Source organism: Magnolia sinica, chromosome 9 (assembly GCF_029962835.1).
Source record: "Magnolia sinica isolate HGM2019 chromosome 9, MsV1, whole genome shotgun sequence".
NCBI lineage: Eukaryota > Viridiplantae > Streptophyta > Magnoliopsida > Magnoliales > Magnoliaceae > Magnolia > Magnolia sinica.
In genome coordinates this window covers 76,701,666-76,726,277 of record NC_080581.1, presented here as the reverse complement: position 1 = coordinate 76,726,277, position 24,612 = coordinate 76,701,666, and the positions used below count along the sequence as shown (strand labels likewise).

General features: G+C 38.6%; 1 protein-coding gene across 3 annotated transcripts; it reads right to left on the bottom strand.

Moving 5' to 3' along the window:
- Positions 1 to 2,499: 2,499 nt before the first annotated feature.
- On the bottom strand, positions 2,500 to 24,228 carry LOC131255735 (uncharacterized). Of its 3 annotated transcripts, none has more exons than XM_058256534.1 (6): positions 24,070 to 24,228; positions 23,667 to 23,758; positions 23,523 to 23,583; positions 12,608 to 12,668; positions 3,948 to 4,055; positions 2,500 to 2,903 (listed from the first exon to the last, which is right to left on the bottom strand). In XM_058256534.1, exons 1-6 carry the CDS (start codon positions 24,094 to 24,096, stop codon positions 2,758 to 2,760), a joined length of 495 nt encoding a protein of 164 aa, XP_058112517.1. In that variant the 5' UTR covers positions 24,097 to 24,228; the 3' UTR covers positions 2,500 to 2,757. The 3 variants fall into 3 exon arrangements, with proteins under 3 accessions (XP_058112517.1, XP_058112518.1, XP_058112519.1); XM_058256536.1 differs by having other exon boundaries at positions 2,787 to 2,903; positions 3,910 to 4,055; positions 24,070 to 24,226; XM_058256535.1 differs by lacking the exon at positions 23,667 to 23,758 and having other exon boundaries at positions 2,501 to 2,903; positions 23,523 to 23,602; positions 24,070 to 24,223.
- Between the last annotated feature and the right edge of the window lie 384 nt (positions 24,229 to 24,612).

Here is a 24,612-nt window from a genome sequence, read left to right as displayed (position 1 = left end):
TTTTCAGCAGATGGCTTGAAGATGGATAAAACTATGAGCCAGAGCCACATAATGCAACTCATTACAATGTACACAGGACATACTGAATCTATCCAACTGAAGTTTGAAAGGGCAATCACCATATCATCATTGCAAGACCAATGAGAAAACAATAGAGATTGGACGTTGGAATAAAAATATGCCCATCCTCTTTTAGAACAATTAAAGAACCAAGATGGCATGGCAGTTGGAACAGTTATTTTAGCCTAATGCTGATTGTCTACAACCAGTCATAGGTAGTCAGCCTTTAACAGTGTCAAAGGTAGTCAGCCTAATGCTGCAAAAGAATTTGGTCAGCACCCAGCTGGGCAATGACAGAGAAAATACTCATCAATATATTAACAGTAAGGTTCTAAAAGGCGATTATACGAGTGAAGCACTCATCTACTGCAAGGGAATGGAAATGAACCTGTTATTTGGGAGATTCTTCAAGGGAAGCACTTAGCCTAACCAGTCAGTTACAACCTACAAAACAAATCTTAGCCATTAGCCACTGTTCCAGGTTATGCCATAGATACATATGCTCCAAATATCAATCTTATGGTAAAAGATGAGTACAAACTTTTTAAAAAAAAAAAGTTACACATGAATTTATATCCGAAAGAAAGAAAGAAAGAAAGAAGACTTTTAGTTATCATGAAACACAATGGAACCACATGTTCCCACTTCCAGCATTCTGAAAACTTCCACATGATTTCATTAAGAAAATTTTAGATTTAACCAAGACTTGAAAAAAGGAAGGAAAAAAAATAAAAATCAATTTAGTCACAATTCAGTTGAGACTTGTTCAAGATTCAGTCCACTTGACTAGTCAAAACTCATAAAACTTGAAAAAAGAAAACTCGATGAAACTCGACAAAACTTGAATCTGCTCGTGATGTCTCAAAAACAAGATAACCCAAATAGGAAATAGAGATTAAAACATTACAAAGAACAACAACCTCACTTAGAACCATAGATTTTCTATCAACTGTTTCATGTTTTATTTCTTCATCATCCAAACATCTCTTCCACTCCATGAAAAATTCTACTATCACCCAAATAAAGAACACTGAGTGAACTGCTATACTGATAACTAGTAGTATCATATCTATGAAAGCTTATGAGCATGCAAGAACACAATTTAAAGCAACCATTGTCCGCGCCCTCGAAGAAATGCTTCCATGCTTTGAGACCAAAATATGTAGTTGGTCCCATCAAGTTCAACATTAATAGGCTTGGAAATTTCATTGCCAGTAGACATGGTGTAAAGAGATCCACAGGTATGAAGACAGAAAAGCGGAGAATGATTGGTGGCCTGTGAATGACGGTGGCAACAACGTCAAACAGAAGGGAGGCGTGAAGAGGCTTTGATTGTGATGGTGTTTTGAAGAATGATTTATGAAATCACCTTTTTTTTTTTCTTTTTTTTTTTTTGAAAAGTGAAAAAAGGGTTTAAGGCTTTGATATCATGATAACAAAGACTGAATTTTTATTAAAAGTAATTACTCATTTATATAGAATATAATGCCAAGAATAACAAAACTCAAGAATGAAATATATAGTCAGATATCTAAGTATAGTCTAAATATACAGTCGGATATCCTAAATATAGTCTAACTATATGTACATTAACTAAAGAAAGACTAAATCAAAGCCTACAATCAAGGTAATAATAATATCTATCACTAACACACTACGCTACCTAGCGCACACTATTTAATATGCTAGTTCTAAGAGACATTTATTATAATATAAAAGGAGAGACTAATATTTAGCTTTCTAGACACAATTACTCTTTCCACCATGAATATTCATTATCAGAGTAATTATTGTACAATAGTGAGAATTTGGATTACTATATTAACCAAAAACTTTTAAAAGGATACATGAATTAAACAATCATAGTGTGTGTAAATTGCATATAATGTATAAGCCTAAAAAGAAGAGAAGTAAAATTGTGGTTTTTCCTGATAGTAATGGTAATGTGCATTCAACATGCTTTCCTAACATGTTTTTTTTTTTTTTTTTTTTCTTTTCCCAAAACAGGGCACTGCCCCTATATCATTGAACACTGAAATATGATGTACAGACACACCTTCGGGTGGGTGCCACACAAAACTTTGGGCCCCACCTATCATATCTTCTACACAGAAAAACCGAAAGAGAAACGCACCAAGCCAACAACAGCCCCTCCCAGGACCTACAGCTACCCAGAGGACCCCACCTTGCTACGAAGCAGCAAGCAAACCAACAGCCGACTCCTCCAATCGGTTACCTACTACTGGACCCTCAGGCCGAGTCTGCCACTCCCCCAACCAACCACAGGCCACTCTCCCAACTTGCATTGATCCACCTACACAAAAGCCACCCCGCTGCCCCCTCCACTGCTTTCCTAACATGTTCCATACGTGTTTCCAACATGACTATTTAAAGAAAATGAAGCATTTCAGCCACATAACTATGAATTCGCATGAAAGTGAATGATCTTCTGCTGATGGCATGGCCCCTTATGTACATATCTACAACAATAAATACCAAACAATAAAAAGGTAGAAAGCAAAAAATAGACGCATCTCAATGGTACATTCCCCAAGGATAACGCATATAAGTTTATAATACAAACAATGTACCCATCTTAATATGTAATAGATGATTTAGAACATTGCAAGCATAGTTAGGAGAAAATTGAAAATGTGGATTATCATGATGAACTCAAAATTTCCTTTACTTTATTCATTAATTTTCTGTTGGTAAATAACTTACAGAAAAAATATGAAGGTCAGCATGCACAACAGTGATGACATCATTGACATTGTGTGACTTGGCTGTCTCTTCAAGAATTCTTAAGCGGCCCTTGTTTACGTCAATTGCATACACCATACCTACATCATGACAAGGCATTAGGGAAAAAGCTTTGCTAAGCCCACACACATGTTAATGTACACACCAGGTTTACCAGCATGCAAATAGGAATATGAGATGCCCTGGGCCAAGTATCAGGTCAGTCCACTAGTCAGGCGGGCAATAGTTCGCGATACAAATTTATGGTTGATAAAAACTAGGCTGAAGTTTTCTAACCCATCACATGTTTCTAATATAGTGGTCCACCTGGACCAGATTTATTTTTGGGTAAGAACAACAATCCCGTCGCACCCGCTTATTGAAGGGCTTGGATATTGTACCTTTCTGCCATCGTAGAATGTATGATGCTGTGTAAATAGTATGCCTTGTACACAGGTATGGCTCTTAACGCTATGAATGAAATGTTCAAATGCTATATTCACATATAGATAAGAATTACAGATCCAGTGCATCAGGACAGGATTAGTGACCTGATGCAGGCAATCCATACAGGTGAAGCCCACAGTCCCCAGATCTAGATTGCTGACCAGATAGGCCACTCAGTTTTTGGTGATGACCAAATTGATGTGATTTCAGTACTGAACAAGCAACTATTTCGGGTAGTTTTAGCAGGTTTTGGCCCTTCACTCATCTTAGACGGACCAAAAGCAAGAAGACTCGATTTGGACATGGAACAAGAAATAAAAATTTAAAGCACGGATGGGCCCCATTTTGGATGGTGAATCCAAAAATCATTCAGACTTGATGACTCTACATGTCCAATTTGTCCCCTTTTTTCTTGACTGATGCGGCATCATCTTCTTTCCACCATCAACAACCATTTAAAATTTTATTTATTTATTTTTTTAATTAGGATATTTGAATTTGGGATTTTCAGGGAATGCCCATCCATGGCAGGGCCCTTCCCTTTACATCTACAGTCCTTAACCATTTCATGGAACCTCTTATATGACATGGCATATCAGGAGTTTGGACATTATACCCATCTTAATGTATTGAGAGATTCAGGACTCAATAATTCCTCACCCATCCAATGCAGAGGATCGGATTTCATTGAAGATCACCTTTGCCTCTCAAACATGAAGCCATGAATAGAGTCTTTCCTCCAGGCGCAGCACAACAGTCGACAATGGTCTCTCCGGATTGTGGATCCACAACAGACACCACCAAACCTGCAGTTATGTTTTGATCTGTTAGGAAATATATACTTACTAGAAGCCCCAAATCCCAACACAATTGAGCTGAAAGATGAATATAGGAAGTTACTCCTAGATTCTCATCAATAGGAAAAGCAGACAAAAGTAATCCCAAAGTCAATGAACTACAATTTCTAGCAGATTAATCTAATTGACTTAGACATGCAAGGCGCTATAAGAAACGACACTAGCATCTTATGTGGCAGCCAAGACAAACTCAACATGCAGACACATCATTCAACATGGTAACATGATATTATTAATAGCAGAAAAAGGACTGCCGAACAACCACATGTTACTTGTTGATGAAGACTGCATCTGGGCCAAACAAATCTCCATTGTGGATTATCCTATGTCCCATGATCGAACCATCCAAAGGCCTAGACTTTTTTGCACATAACACAAGGGTCAATGTTTTTTACCCTAGAAGACTGATCATGATCGCCTAGAGAGTGGGCCACCATCGTGGGTCCCTCATGAAGATTCCTCTAACTGAGTCTCTTAGCACAAGATTGTGATTAGATTTTCTCCTAGTTTTTACTTTTCGAAATAATTTTATAGTCTCACTTGCTATTTCCATCACTTATTGACAAAGTGAAGGACGTGAGGTTGAGCATCGTCTTCCTCAAGGGGATAACTATTCCGAATCTATGGAACTTCTCTGTACTCCTCACAGAGACTTCTCGAATCCACGAGTAAAGAAAGCAGGAAATAGAAATAAATTCTAATAAATTCAAAATTGATTAATGAATGAATAAAAATGAGTTTACAACCCTTTAAATGGGGATACCAACCAACATGAAAGAAATCAGAGGCAAACTAAAACTAAAACTCCTAGAAATTCGCAACTTACTATAAATAGTAAATTTACTTTTTATATTAAGTTTCGTATGTGGCTTAACCACATTATTCTCCTAATTATTCTAAGCACTTTTCATGTTGGACATAACTACTAAAGCCCAACGGATGAAGAGTTATAATCAAACTAAAACTTACTATTTATAGTAAAAACGGAACTAAACATGAAATTTGACTGTCGATAGAATTTGTCTGTTGATAGGATAGAATCTCGCAAATTCGGGGTGGGTAACCTGGCATTGCTAGGATGGTTGGCTAAAGTAGCTCGTCCTACCCCAAAATCATATATGATACGTTGAGTAACTCATTCCGGTTTGCGAGATATGCCTGTTTACGGTTCTAATGGTCTTGATGATTTCTACCTCTGATCGGGCCTTCTCTGATCCATCTTGGACATGAAAGTGTTTACAGCCCGCTCTACATCAATCCCCTCCACTTCAAAAGAACTCGTCCTCGAGTTCTCATGCTGCTTTGGTTTATGATACTCATTCTGGTGCGCCGTAATGATACCCGGATCAAAATTTATGATCAATTTACAGTCTATCTTCTTTTGGTCCAACCATGCTAGGAATGTATCTATGACACTTTCTACATCAGACCCCTCCTCTTGGAAAAAAAACTCGTCCTCAAGTTATTCAAGGACTTGGTTCATGATTTTGAGATAACTTTTGATGCCGATGTTTATTAGCCTTTTTCTTGTACTTGACATTAGGCTTTTGAGTTGACACAATATATTCACTCATGCTCTCCTTGACTTGGCTAGTATGGATCAATTCCTTCACTTCTGCCTTCAAAATCTCACATTCCTTTTGATAATGTGGACAATTAGGCAAACTTATCTCTGTGACAAGATCAATATGGTTTTGTATATCTCGTATGATAGGCAATTTATTGGGGAGTTCATCGAGCACAATCTCTTTGAACTCCTGCAACACTGACTTCAAATCCCCTAAGATGTTCACAAGTTGCATATATTCTTTCTTTTCAACTATTGGATATATATCTCTTGTTTTCGCAGATTGTTTAACAAAAGCCTGTTCAGTTGTGAGAGATTGTACAATCTCCTTGAACTCGTACAACACTGGCTTCAAATCCCCTGGAATATTCACAAGCTCCATATATTCTTTCTTTTCAACTAATGGATATATATCTCTTGTTTCCTTAGATTATTTAACAAAAGTCTGTTCAATTGTGAGAGACTGTTCCTCAACTTTAGAAGTCATGAGTTGGTTCTCTGCTCTAATAGGGAGGAGGCCAATCTTTCTACTATCTTTAGTAAATTTAAATACGTTATCCTGACCTCTATGTGTAGCAATAACATCAATATTATTTTATCATGGGCAGCCAAGTAACATATAACAAACTTCCATGTCAACTACATCACAAAGTCCTTAATCCTTATAATTTGTTCTAATTGAAAATGAGACAGTATATTATTCAGTTACTTCTGTTTTGTTGACCTCCTTGATCCATCTAATTTTGTACGGAAATGGATGCTTTTCTGTTTTCAGTTGCAGCTTTTCCACCATTATTTTCAACACGAGATTCTCATTGCTCCTTGTTGACAGATGCCTTAAATTTGTGCTACTCGACCAGTCGAGAGCCTGACTCAACCGGTTGAGTGGGCCACTCGACTAGTCGAGGGCTGTTCGACTCAAATTCCAACGATTAGGTTTTTTGGTGTCCGGGCTACTCGATCAGTCGAGGTTACGTAAATCCTGCGTGGACTGTGTAAATTTGAGGCGGTTTTCGGACTTTTCCGGACTAGGTGCGCAAGTGGAGTTTCCTAAACTATAAATAGGGGTCTCTAGGGCTATTCTAAAGGATTTTAAGGCTTCCTAAAGGTATTCTAAAAGGTTCTAGGGTTATTAAAAGGTGTAGCAAGGGTGGGATTTGACGTTGTTCGAATCGGGTAAGTCCTCTCACTTTGTAATTGATGCTTTCATAGTGGAATTTTGTCGCTTTGTGCCATGGTTTTTTTCCGAAAGGATTTTTCACGTTAAATCTATTTGTTTTCTTGTGTTTGCTTGGTGCCATTGTATTGATATCCTAAATCTAGATCTGTGTGATCTTACAGGCCAAAATCCCAACACTCCTGACATCGATTATTACATTACAGACCTTTTGGCTTACAGTGCACCTCATTCGAAAGATTTTGTCTCGCTGTAATTCTATTTCTACCTTTGGCATGTATACGGGCTTCCTCATCATCGAAGTGGTGGCCTGCGATTTACCAGCATTTGATAGTGGTTTGCAGAAATTGGGGTTGTGTCATACAATGACCACGGGCGATTGAGCATCGCTTTGAGTTCGGGGCGGAATTAGCGCATCCGCAATACAGTTGAGGATTGCCTGCAATCCTAGCATGGTCAACTGACTCACCCGGTGGAAAGCTTCCATTCTTTCCGAAAGATAACGAATCCCTAGATCACCGTTCATGGGATTTTGATTCATACCTTCGTTGTTTGTCATCGGCTCAAGGGGAATCCTTGCTCTGATACCAATTGATGCAAGGATGAACATGATGAGGTCGATCACCATCTTCCTCAAGGGGATAACTATTCTGAATACACGGAACTTCTCTGTACTCCTCACAGAAACTTCTCGAATCCACGAGTAAAGAAAGCAACAGATAGAAATAAATTCTAATAAATTCGAAATTGATTAATGAATGAATAAAAACGAGTTCATAACCCTTTAAATAGGGATACCAGCCAATAGGAAAGAAATCAGAAGCAAACTAAAACTAAAACTCCTAGAAATTCACAACTTACTATAAATAGTAAATTTACTTTTTATAGTAAGTTTCATATGTGGCTTAACCACATTATTCTCCTAATTATTCTAAGCACTTTTCATGTTAGTCACAACTCCTAAAGCTCAACAGATGAAGAGTTATAATCAAACTAAAACTTACTATTTATAGTAAAAACAGAAGTAAACATGGAATTTGACTGTCGATAGGATGGAATCTCACAAATTCGGTGTGGGTTACCCGGCATAGCGGGCTTGATTGGCTAACGTAGCTCGTCCTACCCCAAAATCATATATAGTACGTCAAGTAACTCATTCCGGTTTGTGAGATATGTCTGTTTATGATTCTGATGGTTTTGATGATTTCTGCCTCTGATCGGGCCTTCTCTAATCCATCTAGGACATGAAAGTGTCTGTGGCCCGCTCTAAATCACTTATGTTGTGGCCCACTTTGGTGGTATCAAGCAATGTTGGAATAACATGAAATTGGCCATGTTTGAAAGCTTCTTGAATTAGACAGCTCTCCAATGATTCCAAGATCACATAATTTTGATATTGTTTGATTTACCGCCAATTTTGTGGACAACATACAAGAATGACATGATTTCAGCATTCCTATTGGGATTTCTTCTTTGCTTGGGTGTTAGATTAAATTATATTGGTTGTTTCGTTTAGATGTTATTTCCTATTGGTTGAAAGTTTAGTAGCTTATTTCTCAATATATGTTGATATTAGGACGATTTTCTATTGATTAGAGACTTAAGAGTAGAATATGATTGATTCTTGTTGGTTGGAATTAGTTATGTGGCATGTTGGAAGTTATGTGGCATGTTAAAATTTATGATTAAAAGCAACCCTCAATGCAAGAGGGAGGGGTTTTTGTTTTTGTTTTCATTTTTGTTTGTTTTTGTTTTTTTTTTAAAAAAAAAATATCCAAGTATTATTGAAGAAAAAAAAGCTGATCAATCAAATTTCATTTATTTTGGAACATGGTTTTCCCCATTGGAAATTCATGGAAAGCATGTTTTAGTTACTCCACTTTCCTCATGTGGAGTGTGTTCTTCTTCATTGTTGCATTCTTGAGTGGCTACCCAGCTGGGCCATTTGGGACCGCACCACATGTGCAGGACATTTGTGATGGGTGGACCCATTGTCATTTAACCATATGAGGTAGGCTACACACACACATATGAAAATAGTAGTTGGCTGAAAGAACTCACTCTCCATTGTGTATGTAAGTATGTAGCTTAACTGATAGTTAAAGAGCTTGAGTTTTTGGCCAAATGATCTAACCTGTGCATCCCACCTGAAACACGACTAGAAGATCCTACACACGTGGTCGTGCATTGATGAGCATGTAGAACTACTATACCCGCATACTTGTATATGCTCAATGTACCATGTTAAACATGTACATGATACGGGCATTAGTACTAAATACACTAGGATACTTGTGGTGAATGTCTTGCCAAAATCCTATTTTGTTAAGCTGTCATCATCATCATCTAAGCCTTATCCCATATTGGGGTGGGTTGGAGCTGCTACACATCCTATTATGTTGTTCCACTCTACTTGAAACGTCAGATTTTCACATGGTGTGCCATAAAGGCTGTTACGCAAAGGTAATGGAAGCAACCATTACACGTTACAGGGTTGTAACGGACGTAACAGACGTTATGAAAAAAAATGACCTGTAATTGCCGTTAACAGTACATTACATCCCCTATAAAGGCTATAATAGCTCCGTAATGGTCTATTACAGGACATGCAGGTTTTTCATACTTTTTAATCAACATTACGGGGTAGATATAAGTTTTTCAGGAGTTTTTTAAAGTAGAGAGAGAGAGAGAGAGAGAGAGAGAGAGAGAGAGAGAGAGACCATAATGGCTGTTAAAGGGCCGTAACAGCTATTGTGCCCCGTATCGTAAAGGTAACAGCGGTGACTGTAACGGTTATAGTTACGGAACACCTCATTTTTAGGATTCATCAGTAAAAGATATGGCAAAAGCTTGACACCGGCTATCAACCTAACACAACCTTCCTTTACACAAGCCTAGGACAAGCAATGGGAGCACAAAACTTCCTTTGGAGGATTTTATTAGTTCATGTAAGTAAAAAAGAAATACAAAAAAATATATTACCCACTGAAGCATTGAAACTTTCACATATGAACAACACCAAAGAAATTAAGATTGTCCAAAGCAAACATCTTAATATATACTCGAGAAATATGCCTAATACACGTCTATAGAAATAAGTAGTGAATAGTTGTCTTGGCACATGCCCAACACCCATCTGAAAGGTTCCTAACATACATATGTTGAACACCAGTCTGATAGGTTCCTAATACCATCAAGACTTTTAAAAGGCATGTATAGTTGAGAGCAATGTTACAAAACTGGACCTGGATGTTAACGGAGTTGACCTGTCTTTGAGGAGAACCACTTTAATGCTCTGGCTAAGTTTGATACACAAGCACTAAAAAATGATAAGCACAGCATATAAAGTAACTCAAATTGAACCGTCTAAATTGTGAATCCAAGTGTAGATGGATTATAAATAAGTAGTTACACTGACTTGCAAGGGAAGGCCCACGAGGACATGGAGGTAGTAAGAAAAGACTTGAACCATGGTCGAACTGAAGGTCTAGCCTGAATGGCGGAATAGAGTTCATGGAGCAAACCCCAACAGATGACAACGATTGACTTGATTACTTAAGCATCTAATTTTGTAGCCATTTAGTGGATGGAAGAATGGAAATGACCAATGGTCCTCATTAAGCAAATAAGGGTCCATGAATCCAAGTTTAGATTCTTTGAACCAGCACTGACGTTTAGTCCACAGCTTATCTACACTGAATCCCACAATATGGACGGTTAAGCAGCATCTAAGTATGCCATTTATATGCTTTTCAAATGTCTGTATATCAACCATCGCATTCTCCCATGTATCAAATGACTCCCCATCTTTGAGTCCTGTTTGACAGACAGAGGATTGGATGGTTGTCTAGAGACAGAGAAAGGAGAGGACGGAGAAAGAGGAAAAAAGAAAGAAAGAAAATAAGACATGCTGGTACATCCAATTTCCTTTTCTGGTTTGTCCTACACACCCAAATACCCGTGCAGCCCCCTGCCCATCTGAATGCAGACATATGTGCCACAACAACAAATTAAGGTGTGTGACATCCTAGTTTTCAATATGGTGGACAATGGGTCACACTATTTTCAATCTTCTAGTGACAGTCATTGACTCTTTTTATGGAGGAGAGAGGAGACAGACAGACCAGGAAGGTCACACAAAACTGCACAGGTCGAATAATTCCAATTAAGGACTAGAAAATCTCAAAAACCCAGTTGGTTTTGTTTTTAAAACGGGTATCATATGAAACCAGACCGCCATATCAGATGTTTCCAGTCCAAAACTGGTGTAATTGTCCAGTCCAATCTTGATTTTAAAGCACTGTCTTAGAGGGTCCTTGTAATTGATGATCAGACCTTGTAAACAATTTGGCATGAAGTGCAGTGTGTACCTGACATGAGGGGTTGCATTAGTCTATTTCATGCTTCCCAAATCTACAATGAGGCACCAAATTAATGTTCTGGCTTACAAAAATTGATTACATATTTTGCTGGTACAAAAAATGGTTTACCTTTAGTTTCAAATTAAGTCGTTACAATCTGATGCTCTCATAGCACACAACTTATAGCGCATTGACTTGCATTTATACCCATGGATCAATCGATTTGGACACTCCATAAAGATCGTCTGTCAAATGATCATAACCATCCAAAGTGGCCCTTGCATTTTATGCCACTCTATTTTCAAGCGATCAGGATCTTCTAGTTGAGATGAATATATGGAGGTGTAAATGGACCAACAAATGGATGGCTCAAATTGACAACTAGGCCCATTTGGTATAAGCAATCTTGAGCATCTATTTTATAGGCTACTAATTGGATGGTTAAGATCATCTAATCGGAGCAAGTTTTTCTTAGTGGCCTTTGATGTGTGACCCAAAATTCATTGATTTAATTGCCCATGCATCCAAATGCCGCGCATGCATAGAACTAAGTGTAGAACTGTCCACAAGAACAAATAAAGAAACACTTCACTCAAATATGTGAGGCTGAGGTATGCCTTCGCCAAGTGAAGCATAACCCTCACATTTTTTAACATCAAAAACAGCCTCGATGACAATTTCTTTCACAACCATGTGTAAGGCATGCACCTTTTAAGACATCACCGGTACCATCACCACGTCATTCTTAGCCTTGTGCAAGCTATGTGGGTTCTTGATTTACACATATTTATAAACCTTCCAGCGGTTACAGAAGTTTTGGGGCATGTTTAGGTCAAGTTTTAGTTTCTTTCCCAAAGTCATTTTTGAGGAAACATCTAGGCCCCACAGACGACGTTAGCCTTTTGTAACTCTATGCATTTTCCATTTTGCAATAAACTCAAGCAATTGAGGACTGGGAGAAGTAGCCCCTCCAGACGATTCTGTAAAGGAATCATACTTTGTATGTTAAGATATGACATATGCATCAAAATCATGGTTTTAAGAAATGGACGAGTCAGGTGTCGACCTGCCCGAGTCAACTCAGACTCAGTCAGACCCAATCTGGTTTGACACCACGAGTCACCCCCAACACAGGCAAGGCAATTCAACCACGATTCGGCTGAGTCATGACTCAACTCAGGGTCGAACAAGTCAGGTCGAGTCCCCAAGGGTTTTAACCATGATCAAAATGCATCAATTTATATTTCTATTTCACCGGAACGGAATGAGCGTAACAAAGCTTCTAAATAAAAACTTTTAGTGAATATGCGCTTCAGTTTTTGCACCGCGTATAGGCATAGCCTTCAAACCCTATTTTAGAAAAATGGCTGGGGTAGGGTCAGGAAAAAGAACTGACCTGCACTCTCATCCTGAACTGAACATAGACCGTCTTTCAATAATCTTGCTTGTATGCAAGTCTGAGAAGCAGAAAAAATAAAATAAAATGTTGAACTCATTAGCAAACTTGATAAAACAATTGAAGCAAAAAGTGGTCAGTAACAGTGAGGAAGATTTATGATCAGTTGTTTGAAGAATGTTGCATTTCATTATTAAGAAAAGCAATTAGGGTAACATGAGGAATTACGAACTCAAATTTCCTTCACTAGGAAAGCCACAATTCATTTTCTGATAGACACTAAGTAAAGAATAATTGACTCAAACAGCAATGGAAACATTGATGGCAAGGGGCCAATGGTTTTTGGACATGTATCAGAGTGCAAACAGCCCTATGAGTAAGCTGAAATTGTACCACACTGCCCTAGTCCCATGCATTAACCATGTACTTGGTATTCTTTGTGATGAAGATCAATTTAGTTTGAATTGAATAACCATCCAGACCCTTAAACGGACAAAATATCAAGTCCTGTGAAAAGGAAAATAATCCTTTTGGAGGATTATTTATCAAAATAATTTTATAGTCTCACTTGCTATTTCCGTCACTTATGTTGTTTCCCACTTTGGAGGTATCAAGCAATGTTGGAATAACATGAAATTGGCCCTGTTTGAAAGCTTCTTGAATTAGATAGCTCCCCACTGATTCCAAGATCACATAATTTTGATATTGTTTGAGTTACCGCCAATTTTGTGGACAACATACAACAAGGACATGATTTCAGCAGTATTGGGATTTCTTCTTTGCTTGGGTGTTAGATTAAATTATATTGGTTGTTTCTTTTAAATGTTATTTCCTATTGGTTGAAAGTTTAGTAGCTTATTTCTCAATATATGTTGATATTAGGATGATTTTCTATTGGTTAGAGACTTAAGAGTAGAATATGATTGAATCTTATCGGTTGGAAGTTATGTGACATGTTGAAATTTATGATTAAAAGCAACCCTCAATGCAAGAGAGAGGAAGTATTTGTTTTTTTTTTTTTTTTTAGTTTTTTTTATAATATCCAAGTATTATTGAAGTAAGAAAAGGTAATCAATCTATTTTTATTTTTTTTTTTTTATTTTGGAACATGGTTTTGCCCATTGGAAATTCATGGAAAGCATGTTTTAGTTACTCGACTTCCCTCATGTGGAGTGTGTTCTTCTTCATTGTTGCATTCTTGAGCGCCTACCCAACAGGGCCATTTGGGACTGCACCACATGTGTAGGACATTTGTAATGGGTGGACCCATTGTCATTTAACCATATGAGGTAGGCTATGCACACACACATATGAAAATAGTAGTCGGCTGAAAGAACTCACTTTCCATTGTATATGTAAGTATGTAGCTTAACTGATAGTTAAAGAGCTTGAGTTTTTGGCCAAATGATCTAACAGGTGGGTCCCACCTGAAACACAACTAGAAGATCCTACACACGTGGTCGTGCATTGATATGCATGTAGAGCTACTATACCTGCATACTTATATATGCTCAATTTACCATGTTAGACATGTACATGATACGGGCATTAGTACTAAATACTCTAGGATACTTGTGGTGAATGTGTTGCCAAAATCCTAATTTGTTTAGCTGTTATTATTATCATCTAAGCCTTATCCCATATTGGGGTTGGAGCTGCTACACATCCTGTTATGTTGTTCCACTTTACTTGAAACACCAGATTTTCACATGGTGTGCCGTAGAGGCTATTACATAAAGGTAACGGTGGCAACCATTACATGTTACGGGGTCGTAACGGCCATAACAGCCGTTATGGAAAAAAAGACCTGTAATTGCTGTTAACAACACGTTAAATCCCCTAGAAAGGCCATAATAACCTCGTAATGGTCTATTATGGGACATATACAAGTTTTTCATACTTTTTAATCAACATTACGGGGCAGATATAAGTTTTTCAGGGGTTTTTTCAATTAAATTAAAAAAAAATAAAAAAAAGAGGAGAGAGAGAGAGAGAGAGAGAGAGAGAGAGAGAGAGAGAGAGAGAGACAATAACGGCTGTTACAGGGCCATAATAGCCATTATACCCCGGATCGCAAAGGTAACAGTGGTGGCTGTTACGGCCACCGTTACCATTACGTAACACCTCATTTTCAGGATTCATCAGTAAAAGATGTGGCAAAAGCTTGACACCGACTATCAACCTAACGCAACCTTCCTTTACACAAGCCTGGGACAAGCAATGGGAGAACAAAACTTCCTTTGGAGGATTTTATTAGTTCATGTAAGTAAAAAAAGAAATACCAAAAAAATATATTACCCGGCAAAGCATTGAAACTTTCACATATGAACAGCACCAAAGAAATTAAGATTGTCCAAACCAAACATCTTAATATATACCCGAGAAATATACCTAATACACGTCTACAGAAATAAGTAGTGAATAGTTGTCTTGGCACATGCCTAACACCCTTTTGATAGGTTCCTAACATACATATGCTGAACACCAGTCTAATAGGTTCCTAATACCATCAAGACTTTTAAAAGGCAAGCATAGTTGAGAGCAATGTTACAAAATCGGACCTGGATGTTAGCAGAATTGACCTGTCTTTGAGGAGAACCACTTTAATACTCTGGCTAAGTTTGATACATAGGCACTTAAAAAAGATAAACACGGCATACAAAGTAACTCAAATTGAACTGTCTAAATTGTGAATCCACATGTAGATGGATTATAAATAAGAAGTTAAACTGACTTGCAAGGGAATGCCCACAAGGACATGAAGGTAGTAAGAAAAGACTTGACCCATGGTCTAACTGAAGGTCTAAGCCTGAATGGCGGAACAGAGTTCATGGAGCAAACCCCAACAGATTGGTGATGACGACGACTAACTTGATTACTTAAGCATCTGATTTTATAGCCATTTAGTGGGATGGAAGAATGGAAATGACCAATGGTCCTCATTAAGCAGATAAGGGACCATGATTCCAAGTTTAGATTCTTTAAACCAGCATTGATGTTTAGTCCACAGCTATCTACACTGAATCCCACAATATGGACGGTTAAGCCGCGTCTAAGTATGCCACGTATATGCTTTTCAAATGCCTGTATATCAACCATTGCATTCTCCCATGTATCAAATGACTCCCCATCTTTGAGTCCTGTTTGACAAACAAAGGATTGGATGGTACATCCAATTTTCTTTTCTTGTTTGTGCTACACACCCAAATACTCGTGCAGTCCTGTGCATCTGAATACAGACATATGTGCCACTACAACAAAGGTGTGTGATATCCTAGTTTTCAATATCTTGGATAGTGGGCCTCACTATTTTCAATCTTCTAGTGACGGTCATTGACTTTTTTATGGAGGAGAGAGGAGATAGACAGACCAGGAAGGTCACACAAAACTGCACAGGTCGAATGGTTCCAATTAAGGACTAGAAAATCTTGAAAACCTAGTTGGTTTTGTTCTAAAAACAGGTATCATATGAAACCAGACCGCCATAGTGGACATTACCAATCCAAAACTAGTGTGATTGTCCAGTCCAATCTAGATTTTAAAGCACTGTCTTAGAGGGTCCATGTAATTGATGATCAGAGCTTGTAAACAATTTAGCATGAAGTGCAGTGTGTACCTGGCATGAGGGGTTGCATTAGTCTATTTCATGCATCCCCAATCTACAATGACGCACCAAATTAATGTTCTGGCTTAAAAAATTGATTACATCTTTTGTTGGTACAAAAAATAGTTGGCCTTTAGTTTCAAATTAAGTAGTTAAAATCTGATGCTCTCATAGCACAACCTATATTGCATTGACTAGCATTTATACCCATGGACAACCTAATCAATCAATTTGGACACTCCATTAGATCTAGCCCATAGTTCATGGGTCACAATGAAAGATCATCTGTCAAATGATCATAACCATATCCAAAGTGGCCCTTGCATTTTATGTCGCTCTATTTTTCAAGCCACGACTGGGATGATCAGGATCTTCTGGTTGAGATGAATATACAGAGGTGTAAATGGACCAACAAATGGATGGCTCAAATTGACGACCAGACCCATTTAGTATAAGCAATCTTGAGCATCTATTTTATTGGCTACTAATTGGATGGTTAAAATCATCCAATTGGAGCAAGTTTTTATTAGTGGCCTTCGATGTGTGACCCAAAATTCATTGATTTAATTACCCATGCATCCAAATGCCACGCATGCATAGAACTGAGCGTAGAACTGTCCAAAAGAACAAATAAAGAAACACTTCACTCAAATATGTGAGGCTTAGGTATGCCTTCGCCAGGTGAAGCATAAGCCTCATATTTTTTAACATAAAAAACGGCCTCGATCACAATTTCTTTCACAACAAGTTGTAAGGCACGCAGCTTTTAGGACATCACCAGTACCATCACCACATCATTCTTAACCTTGTGCAAGCTATGTGGGTTCTTGATTTACACATATTTATAAAGCTTCCAGCAGTTACAGAAGTTTCGGGGCATGTTTAGGTCAAGTTTTAGTTTCCTTCCGAAAGTCATTTGTTGAGGAAACATCTGGGCCCCACAGACGGCGTCCGCTTTGGTAACTCTATGCATTTTCCATTTTTCAATAAACTCAAGCAATTGAGAACTGGGAGAAGCAGCCCCTCCAGACGACAACCAAAACTAGCATTGTTTTCTGCCTGGCCCACATGTTTCCCAAACAAACAGATTCTATAAAAGAATCATAGCTTTGTACGTTATGAGATGTGACATGTGCATCAAAATCATGGTTTTAAGAAATGGACGAGTCAGGTGTGACCTACCCGAGTCAACTCAGACTTAGTCAGACCCAATCTGGTTTGACACCACGAGTCACCCCCAACACAGGCAAGTCAATTCAACCACATTTGGCTGAGTCATGACTCAACTCAGGTTCGAACAAGTCAGGTCAAGTCACCAAGTCTTTTAACCATGATCAAAATGCATCAATTTATATTTCTATTTCACCAAAACAAAATGAACGTAACAAAGCTTCTAAAAAAAACACTTCTAGTGAATATGCGCTCAGTTTTTTGCGCCGCGTATAGGCATAGCCTTCAAACCCTATTTTAGAAAAATGGTTGGGGTAGGGTCAGGAAAAAGAACTGACCTGCACTCTCGTCCTGAACTGAACATAGACTGTCTTTCAATAATCCTGCTTGTGTGCAAGTCTGAGAAGTAGAAAAAATAAAATAAAATGTTGAACTCATTAGCAAACTTGATAAAACAATTGAAGCAAAAAGTGGTCAATAACAATGAGGAAGACCTATGATCAGTTGTTTGAAGAATGTTGCATTTCATTCTTTAGAATAGCTATTTGGGTAACATGAGGAATTGCAAACTCAAATTTCCTTCACTGGGAAAGCCACAATTCCTTTTCCGATAGACACTAAGTAAAGAATAACTGACTCAAACAACAATGGAAACATTGATGGCAAGGGGCCAATGGTTTTTGGACATGTATCAGAGTGCAAACAGCCCTATGATCTGAGTAAGTTGAAATTGTACCACACTGCCCCTAGTCCCATGCATTAATCATGTACTCGGTATTCTTTGTGATGAAGATCAATTTACTTTGAATTGAATAACCATCCAGACCCTTAAACGGACAAAATATCAAGTCCTGTGAAAAGGAAACAGGTAATAGCAATACCCTTTTGTTGTGTTATAGATTTTAGCACACACCTGCATGCCGGTTTTGATGTGGACAAAATCATCCTTGCAAAATCATCCATATGCAAGGATGGTTCATGAGGAACCTGAAGTTCAAGAAAAGCATTGTTAATGATAAAACAAGGCAGAAATATCTAGTACAGTAAAGTATTGTTGGGATGAGGAAACATGCTCTTTTATATTAATTTAGAAAAAGAAAAAGTGCATGCACACCGATTGTAAACTTGATTAAAATTTGGGAATTGGATTGGAGTCCGAAATCCATGATGAATCAAATCTAGGCGCTGATTAAGTTGGTAGGGTGTCATTTGACAATGTCACTTTCAGGCAGTGTGTGAGGTGTATGTCCTATATTCTTGGCACATCTGTTGCATGTGGGCTAGAGTATATAGGAATGTGTCCATCTTCAAGGTGTTCTATTGGCAGGGAAATTATTGTATATCAGGGATGTGGTGTGTATAGATGCTGTTTAGTCATTAAAAATGAAATAGAGCAACCATGACAACCAAAATGATGGCAGCCACATCTGCATTTTAGCTGTATCTAGTGGTAAATCCATCTTTTCTGTGGTGGGTAAAAAAAACCATTATTATCATCCAAGACTTGTCCCAACTAAATGGGGTCGGCCACATGAATCCTGTTCCACGATTCCACTCTATCAGGGACCATATTCACCATAGGTCATCAAATCTTTTCTTACTAACTCCACCCACATCCTTTAGGACCTTCCCTTACCTTTTTAGAGCCATCAACTTGATAGGGCTGGGTCTATCACAACGTGTTAGGCAATAATCCGGCAGGAAAATAAAACATTCAACTTTTTGCTGATTTTTATTGACATGGTTGTCAGCGTTTCTTTTCACTACGGACAAAATGGTGATGTGTCCTTATGAATTGGCATATGTGAATTCATGTCATACATCAAGGTATATCTTCAAAGCACTAACCAAATAGGTCCATAAACTACGCAGAAAAAGACATTACCATGCTATTCTTCTTTAGGTACAGTGGTATGTTATGAGACCTTATATAAGACGAAAACCTCAATATACGGAATTCATTGATAAAAAAAGAAAAATCATCTTTTCCCATTGCGTTATAATAAAGAGGTGTACTTCAAGCCTACAAGTTTTGTTTTTTGTTACACACGCAATCACACCCCACGCACTCACACCACAGTGGCATTTCACCACAATGGGTACTCAAACCCATGACCTCGTGTTGAAACTCTTGTAAGTGTACCACCGAGGCATGAGCAAGGGACCCAAGCCTACAAGTTGATAAGGCAACCAAACGTTATTCTATAAACCCATTCCCGGATGAATTTAGGTTGATTTGATTTTATCTGATACTGTTGAACTTCCTACAAAGCTACAACCTTTTCAATCAAGATTTGTTCACTCACCCATATTGCATACTCGCAACATGAAATAAGGACTAAGCAAACATCCAACTTTATCAGGTAAATACAGACATACCATCACTTCACCTTACCATAAATGCACCTCCAAAATTCAAAGTAAATTCACAATGTCTTTATAATCATGTCTTCTCCATGATTTGAGCCCGTAGCTCAATGTTAGACTTTTGTCTGTGATAAGACACAGGCTATGATGATGATGATTGGCATTTGCATAAAAGTGAGGGGAATGCCAGTAGAAAAACAAAATTCTTAACACAGATAAATTATACATCATATACTGTGCACAATAGAAAATGACTAAAGCACCTTCTGTTGGCTTTACAAAGCCTTATAACTGTACACACCACAATTGTTGGCTTTAGGAAGCCTTGGAGCCGTACGCACCACAAAGATAATAAAAAACTTTTGTATTAAATTATTTTGCTATTTTCTTTTCACTTTGCCTTTTCACTTTGCTTACATTGAACGTACAGCACCCCAACTGTTTATGCAGGAACTTGCTACCATGTGAAATACCTAATATGCCCTCATTAACTACATTTATTCTACCAGTTTCAAACGTTTGGAAATCCACTGGCCACAACAAGTGCAAAATGTGGAAATTCCAATAACCACAACATGTGGCGTTTCAAATGCCATGAAAGCCTCTAGAGGTTACTGGAGCATCTGTGCCGTCCATTTGGTTTGGACGTTCCAACACTCCCCTTCAAACTAAAACCGGTTTTATTCCAAGCATTGACGTTAGTCGTCTGAATGTATCAGTCGGTAATGCCTTCGTGACTATGTCCGCGACCTATTTAGTAGTGTGACAGTACTCCAATTTCACCACTTTCTGCTTCACTTGATCTCTGAGAAAATGGTATCGAGTATCGATATGCTTGCTCCTTCCATACTGCACCGGATTTTTTGAGAGCTTGATTGCTGACTTGTTATCCACATATATAACTGTGGATCCTTCCTGCGGATGCTTCAGCTCTTTTAGCATGTTTCTCAACCAAATCACCTCACAGATCGTGGATGATACTGCCACGTACTCTGCTTTACATGCGGACAAAGCAACAACACTTCGCTTCTTTGAGTTCCATGTGAAAGCAATCGATCCAAGATAAAATACATAGCCAGTGGCGCTCTTTCTTTCATCTTGGTCACCTCCCCAATCACTGTCTGAGTATCCATACAGTATTGTTTCAGCTTCATATGGATAGAAAAGACCGAATTCCATTGTTCCTTTGACGTACCTGAGGATTCTTTTTGTAGTTAGCCAATGTGATTCTTTTGGTGCTTCCATGTACCTACTTAAAAGGCCAACACTGTAGACGATATCCGGCCTTGTGATTGTGAGGTACCTTAGGCTTCCAATCAGACTCTTAAACATAGTCGAGTCAACGCTTCTTCCTTCTCCGTCCTTTGTCAGTTTTAAGCCCATTGCTACAGGCGTGTTTACGGCATTGCAATCGACCATCTTGAACTTTTCAAGCAATTCCTTGGCATACTTCTTCTGAGATATATAGATGCTACCATGTTGTTGCTTCACTTCAATGCCTAGAAAAAAGGACATCAGACCTCCGTCGGTCATCTTGAACTCCTTAAACATGACCTTCTTGAATTCATCAAACATCTGCCGGTTGTTTCCTGTAAACAAAAAATCATCAACATACAAGCATGCTATAAGCATATCGTCATAAGCATTCATCTTGATGTAAACTGCATGCTCATATGAACATTAGGCGAAGCCGTTCTCTTGAAGATAGTTGTCGATGTGTGCATTCCAAGCACGAGGAGCCTGCTTCAACCCATAAAGGGCTTTCTTTAGTCGATACACCTTGTGTTCCTCCCCTTGAATAACAAAACCTTCAGGCTGGTCAACATATACATGTTCTTCCAGAATTTCATTCAGGAATGCAGATTTCACATCCAGTTGGTAGATCATCCAACTGTGATGGGCTGCAAGAGAGATAATCATCCTCACAGTGTCAAGGTGAGCAACAGGAGCGAAGACTTCTTCATAGTCCACCCTGTACTTCTATTTGTAGCCCTTTGCTACGAGTCTTGCCTTGTAGCGATCGATCTCACCATCAGCATTTCGCTTGATCTTGTAGACCCATTTGACGCTAATAGCTCCTTGGCCTTGATGAAGTAAAGTTAGATCCCATGTATAGTTCTTCTCAATGGCCTGGATCTCCTCTTCCATAGCCCTCCTCCAGCATTCTTCTTCTACAACCTCCTCAAATGTAAGAGGTTCATGGTCCGCATACAAGCAAAACAAATTTACTTCCTCAGTTTCAGTGTATATATCGTTAAGGCTCCTCATTTTAATAGGAGCCAAGGGTGAAGGAGAATTGGATGATGATGTGCTGGCTACATTTTGATTTGATGGAATACTTCCAAAGGAGATGGAACGTATCGCTGGACTTCTACGTGCAGACGGTTCAGTGGAAGAGGGTGTTGCAGGTGTCTGCTCTTGGTTCTCATGCTTCTCTTCTTCATGTTCTTCAACCTCGACTTGATTTTCTTTGGCCGAATGTTCCTCGTTCCATTTCCAAGCTTCTTCCTAGCAAAATACAACATCTCTACTTACCACCACCTTGTTAGTTAGTGGGTTGTAGAGCTTGTACGCCTTCGATACTTCACTGTAGCCGATGAAGATGCACTTCTCGCCATGATCATCAAGCTTTTCCCTTCTTGCTTTTGGAACTTGAGCATAGGCGACACACCCAAAGATCCTTAGGTGCGCCACGCTCGGTTTGTAGCCACTCCATGCCTCCTATGGTGTCATGTTTCTTACGCTCTTGGTTTGACACCGATTGAGCAAGTAGGTAGTACATGCAACTGCCTCTACTCAGAAGCTTTTTGGCATACCTTTCTCTTTGAGCATGGTTCTTGTCATGCCGAGGATGGTGCAGTTCTTTCATTCTGCAATGCCATTCTGCTATGGCGTGTAGGTTGCGGTGTGCTGTCGCTTGATTCTTTGATCCCTACAATACTCTCGAAAGGCATTTGAGGTGTACTCTCTACCTCTGTCAGATCTAAGGGTTTTGATTTTAAGACCACTTTCTTTTTCTACAAGGGCCTTAAAATTTTTAAAAATAGTAAAACCAGCAGACTTTTCTTTGATTACATACACCCACAATTTTCTACTGAAATCATCAATGAAGGTAATAAAGTATTTATTACCTCCAAGAGAGATTGGCTCCAATGGTCCACAGATGTCAGTGTGAACCAACTGCGACGGTTCTCTTGCTCTTCGAGATACTCCACTCGGAAAGGAGTTCGTTTGTTGTTTCCCAAGTGTGCACGCCTCACACACTTGTTCTAGAGCTTTAATGTTAGGCAAGCTATGCACCATGCTTGATGATGACAGAAGTTTTAGGCCACTGAAATTTAGATGGCCAAAGCGAAGATGTCATGTCTAAGAATCATTCTTTGCTTTTCCATAAAAACACTTCTTGAGCATTGTGTTTATATAGAGCGGAAACATACGATTCTTCACCATCTGAACTTTCGTAATCAAATATCCATATGCATATCTCTTATGGAAAAAGAAGAATTCTCCATGTGTATAAAATACCCTTTTTCGAGGAGTTATCCAAGACTCAGTATATTACTTTTCATGTTGGGCACGTAGTACACATTGGAGATAAAATTCGGCACACCATTTTTCTGATGGAGATAAAAGGCACATTGTGTATCCGATTATAGCAAGTGTGTGCAGTAACAGTGCAACAAGTGAAAAGCAAGTAAAAAAAATAATTAAAAAAGGTTTTTATTTTTATAGCTTTGTGGTGTGTACGATTCTAAGGCTTTGTAAAGCCAACACCTTCAGTATTGTCAGCCGCTCAACTAGGTCAGCTCTTGTAAAACCTTTCATACTGTTTGCCCTGTCATTTGAAGAGGTGGCTCCAAATCAGCCACACATCAGCACATAAGATCATCGACTGAAGAAAATGAGATGAGAGAGAACCTGAGGCTGAAACTGGGATCACTATTATTCCAATTCATAAGCCTCATGGCTTCCTCAAACCCAAGATATTTTATCCACCGTCTAACCATCCGCTGGATAACAGAAAATTAACCATGAGCACCTCTATAATCTATAATAATTAACTGACATGACAATTCATCACCACAACCAGTTTGATGTGGTCAGCACATGGAAACTCGTTCAAATGCCATTGCAACGCACATGTAGGAATTAGGAAATCAGGGCCATGTTTAAGGCAGCACAATCATGATCAACCAGGACAGTAATCAGGCCAATCCAGTCATCAGGTGGGACACAAGTGTAAGTTGAATCAGAACGTGGTGACTCTTATTTAAATCATATGTTGTTTTCATATAGGTTATTCCCCTGATGAGAAACAGACCTGATTTGCATGCCAGGAGATCTTCATGATGGAGCATACGTAACACACGGCTCGAATGTCCTATACACATGCAATGTAAGCATTGGAGAAGGTTGCAAGCAACATTTCAGTTGCAGATGATGAGTCCTCATTTAACATTATTTTATCTTGTAATATGTACAACTACAATAAAAAGTGAAAGTTCTTCCGTTTACACATGAAGATCGAGATCAGGCTTTGATATTATAGATAGAATGCTACATAGAGTCAAAGATACACACTTGTGGTGAAGCATGATTATATTCAGAGCATTTTTTATGATATAAAGACAACTTTGCCATAGAAACACACGTGTCACTACACGTGGAAAACGTCTGTACTCACTGCTACCAATGATCTGGTACCCAAAACCAAAAAAAAAAAAAAAGCTGGTACCGATGATCTGGTTGGCCACAATATGGGTAAACTATGGAGGTATTCAAATGAACCTGGTTTCTAGTGATCCGTTGATTTTATGTGATGTAGCACCCCATGAAACACTTTGGACCCAACTTTTACCTTGAT

Coding starts and splice junctions, on each gene's coding strand:
- LOC131255735 (XM_058256534.1), bottom strand. CDS start 24,096: ATGAAGATCTCCTGGCATGCAAATCAG. Junction 4,056..12,607: donor AGTTCAGGATGAGAGTGCAG/GTCAGTTCTTTT, acceptor ACATAACTGCAG/GTTTGGTGGTGTCTGTTGTG. Junction 2,904..3,947: donor TTCATGTTTGAGAGGCAAAG/GTGATCTTCAAT, acceptor GTCATGATGTAG/GTATGGTGTATGCAATTGAC.